This window comes from Vigna radiata, chromosome 2 (assembly GCF_000741045.1).
Source record: "Vigna radiata var. radiata cultivar VC1973A chromosome 2, Vradiata_ver6, whole genome shotgun sequence".
Lineage (NCBI taxonomy): Eukaryota > Viridiplantae > Streptophyta > Magnoliopsida > Fabales > Fabaceae > Vigna > Vigna radiata.
Genome location: NC_028352.1, coordinates 6813439 through 6817172, shown reverse-complemented (window position 1 = coordinate 6817172; position 3734 = coordinate 6813439). Strand labels below are relative to the sequence as shown.

The 3734-nt window shown below is 34.6% G+C and overlaps 1 protein-coding gene across 2 annotated transcripts; it reads left to right on the top strand.

Annotated features, from left to right (window-relative positions):
- The first annotated feature begins 1427 nt into the window (after window positions 1-1427).
- LOC106755809 (transcription factor RAX2) lies at window positions 1428-3519 on the top strand. 2 transcript variants are annotated; one of them, XM_022778513.1, is made up of 4 exons: window positions 1428-1544; window positions 1772-2031; window positions 2136-2265; window positions 2708-3519. In XM_022778513.1, the coding sequence occupies exons 2-4, from the start codon at window positions 1896-1898 to the stop codon at window positions 3366-3368; spliced, it is 927 nt and encodes a 308-aa protein (XP_022634234.1). In that variant the 5' UTR covers window positions 1428-1544; window positions 1772-1895; the 3' UTR covers window positions 3369-3519. The 2 variants fall into 2 exon arrangements, with proteins under 2 accessions (XP_022634234.1, XP_014493509.1); XM_014638023.2 differs by having other exon boundaries at window positions 1509-2031.
- Window positions 3520-3734: the final 215 nt, after the last annotated feature.

Sequence of the window (3734 nt, the reverse complement as noted above, 5' to 3'; positions counted from 1 at the left end):
TGGTAAATTGAACAAATTCAGTTAAGTTGATCCAACTAAAGTTTGATTGAGTTTGACAACAATCTAAATGAATATTCATATTAATATCTCAGATAATGATTAACTATATCAAAATGACACACGAGACTACCCCGTAGAATGCATTGCTTTGATTATAAGTTGTGAAGAGTATGGTGTACAGCGACATACACATATCTTTTATGTATATATGTAATTAATTGATGTTATAATAATTAAGTGAATATATAAAATTGATTATTTGTTTGGTGGTACAATTAGGAAGTGATACAAGAGTTTCAACATAAATTTTGATATTATTCTAATAAGTTTGTCAGGTTAAATTTAATATTATATTAATAAATATATTTAGAATTAAGTGAATATTAGAAAAGTATCTTAAAATGAAATTATATATTTGGTTGGAGAAGTGGGAGGGTGATGAATAATATGAAGCATTGTGAGGGTAGAGGGTACGTACGTAGGGTGTTTTAGGTCTCTATTCCTAATATGTGTCGCCAAGTAACGTGAGGTTCCCCAGTGGGAATGATACAATGTGACAGAAAATATCTCAGACAATGGTTTTGCCTAATTTTCACAATAATATTATATATTGCTCACTCAAATAAATGGTGTACAGGCTACTACCTATAACTCCCTTCATTAGTCAATCCAAAACACCAATGCCAAACAATCTCATTCATTTCGTTAGCCCCATGCAAACTCTCAAATACTATAAATTCATGTGTTATTTCATGTTATCTAATGTTAATTATAGAAATATATACCTAAAGAAGGTTTTGTCTTATTTATGTCTACCTTAGGTTTATGGTGTACAAAGGATACATGCACTCAATAAATGGTGTGATATGTTTTTATTTAGATTTTTTCACTGTATCTTTCCTTGGGTCCTTTTTCTTCATTGGTCTCTATTTATTATTTATTTTATTTCTTTTGAATTTCAATTCCATCCTTTTTCTAATTTTTTTTCTCTTTCTCTTTAATTTATTGGCTGCTGCTGCAGCAGTGTGGAAGCCAGAGAGAATCCAGTCTGATCCATCCATGCACAAAAGTCTGAGCCTAATTTTCCAAATAAAGTTAATTATAAGTGAGAAATCTGAGTTTTTTCATTTTTGTTTCAAACATAATAATCTTAAAATGAAATTGAAAAGGTCCAAATTCCTTTCATTCAATCAACTCCTGTTTATTTAATTCAAACCCAATTATTTCATATGTTGTCCAAATCATATGGGGTTTAATAATATTTTGATTTAATTAATGGATTCCAAATTCTTTGCATCCCATTAATTAGCTAAATGCTTTTACCTTTTTGAAAAGTGTCAATGCAAAATAGTATGAAATAAATAAGATAAAATAATGAAAAATAAGAAAAGCAAGACAATCTTAACATTGGTCCAAGTGTTTGGAAAGTGTCACAATTCTGGTAGCTGTACCCATCAACTCACTAGTCCTGTTCTGTGTTGTCTTTCTTTCTGTATCGCAAACATTGGATGCTTTCTCTTTAGAGAAGACGAACGACAGAATGTGTGAGCCTTTCTATGCCTCCCAGGTCTTCAACGTTCAACATTTGAAACCTCTCTTTCTCACTCTCACTACCCTTCTTCCATATTAATTAATTATTAACACTGTATTTTAATTTTAATCTTCTCTCCATGCTTTCATTTGACTTCTGTACCTCTCTCTCTCTCTCTCTCTCACTCACACCATGTTTCAGATGATAAAATAATATATTTTTTGAACTGTACAAAACCAGGGTCTCTTATTTATAAGGCAGATGCACTACACACCAAATCTTCATTCAGATGAGAAAGTGAGAGTTTGGATCCTCAGAGAGACAGATAGAGGTTTTTCAAGGAATACTCAAGAGAGAGAGAGATATGGGAAGAGCTCCATGTTGTGACAAGGCAAGTGTTAAGAAAGGGCCATGGTCACCAGAAGAAGACACAAAGCTGAAGGAGTACATAGACAAGAATGGAACTGGAGGGAATTGGATTGCTCTTCCTCAGAAAGCTGGTAAGTGAACAAATGTTATGATTATTTTATGGAAACAATGCTTAAATGTTTTTGTATATTTGTACACCCTCTTTCTCATCAGCTTTTCTTTCATTCCAAAATAGGTCTTAAGAGATGTGGGAAGAGTTGCAGATTGAGATGGCTCAATTATCTCAGACCCAACATTAAGCATGGAGATTTCTCAGATGAAGAAGACAGAATAATTTGCAGCCTCTATGTTAACATTGGAAGCAGGTATAGTGCTTGCTAACATTTTCATCTAACCACACTATCAATAATGCTGAAAACAGTTATTTTTACCATTTTCTGACCAATCTAATCTGCAACCAATGACCTACATGTTCAGAATATTTGTATATGTGACATCTTTTTAAGAAATGGGAGAAAAAGGGCAACATAAACTGGTCCATTTCTTTATGTTTTTTTTTTCAGAAAACCATGGTTGTTGTTCATAATCTGCCTATGGTAATACTTGGATAGCACTTCCACATGCATGCCAAGTTTTGATCCAACACTGCCATCCACTATGTCTAATTAAGATATTAATTGAGTAAATAACTTTCCTCGGTGGAAACTTGATAACATAATCCACTAGAGTTGGTCTACTGTGAGAGATTTGATTTTAGTCGTTTGTACCAAAGTTTAACTTAACTAGCTTCCATGTATTTATCAACAGGTGGTCAATTATAGCTGCTCAGTTACCAGGAAGAACTGACAATGATATCAAGAACTACTGGAATACCAAGTTGAAGAAGAAGCTCATTGGGTTGCTTCCTCTTTCTCATCACACAAAACAACCTTCATTTCCATCATCTTCCCTTCAAAACCCTCCACCCTCTCCTTCGTCTCACCAACTGTACGGAGAATACGGCAACTACATCCCAGTAACAGCATCTTTCACCGGCATGGAACATCTTTCTCTTCCTTCAGCTAACTATGAAAGCACAACAGCCTCAGTTTCTAAAACTTTCTACCAAAACCAAGACTCCATGGTCAGCGTTAGTCCCATGCAATGCTATTACCCTGTCAGTGACAGCATGCTCATGTTTGGAAGCGAAGGAAGTTGCAGTTCCTCCGACGGAAGCTGCACTCAGGGAAGAGAAATGAAGCAAGAAGAAATCGGTTACCAGAGCTACAACCATAACTTGATGCTCAGTTACAACACCAACGATGGAGATAAGTCGTGTGTTGGAGGGTGCTTCGACCAAACGCTAACAACGTTGGATTATGATCTTGAGGATATTAAGCAACTGATTAGCAGCAGTAGCAGCAGCTTGAATAATAATGTTGATGAAAACAAGAGAGAAGAGAAGGCGATGTACTGCTGCTATTACTAGTGACTGCAGCTGGTGATGACTGACTACTGGTAAAAGATATGATGATGGAGGAAGAAGGGTATGTTGGTATGGCAAAGATTCAGAATATTGATGACATTTTCTGGGGCTCTGCGTTCTTTGATTAAATGAAACATTTCTTGTTTTGACAGTACATGGTAAAAGTTTCTTTATATTTTGTGCATATCTTCTCGGAAGTGGTGATGATGATTACGAAGACGATGATGCTAGATTTTTGTTGAGTACATATTTATATATATGCAAAAACTATGGAAGTGATTCATTATCTTTCTCTTGTTAATTATTTGGTATAAATATTGATCTTTATCTTCTCGATGATAATGCATATATGAGAATATGTGACTTGTT

What these genes read in the sequence shown, in the direction of transcription:
- LOC106755809 (XM_022778513.1), top strand. Translation starts at nt 1,896, where the DNA reads ATGGGAAGAGCTCCATGTTGTGACAAGGCAAGTGTTAAGAAAGGGCCA. An exon ending in TGCTCTTCCTCAGAAAGCTG is followed by an intron (nt 2,032 to 2,135) that starts GTAAGTGAACAA and finishes ATTCCAAAATAG; the next exon opens with GTCTTAAGAGATGTGGGAAG. An exon ending in TATGTTAACATTGGAAGCAG is followed by an intron (nt 2,266 to 2,707) that starts GTATAGTGCTTG and finishes ATTTATCAACAG; the next exon opens with GTGGTCAATTATAGCTGCTC.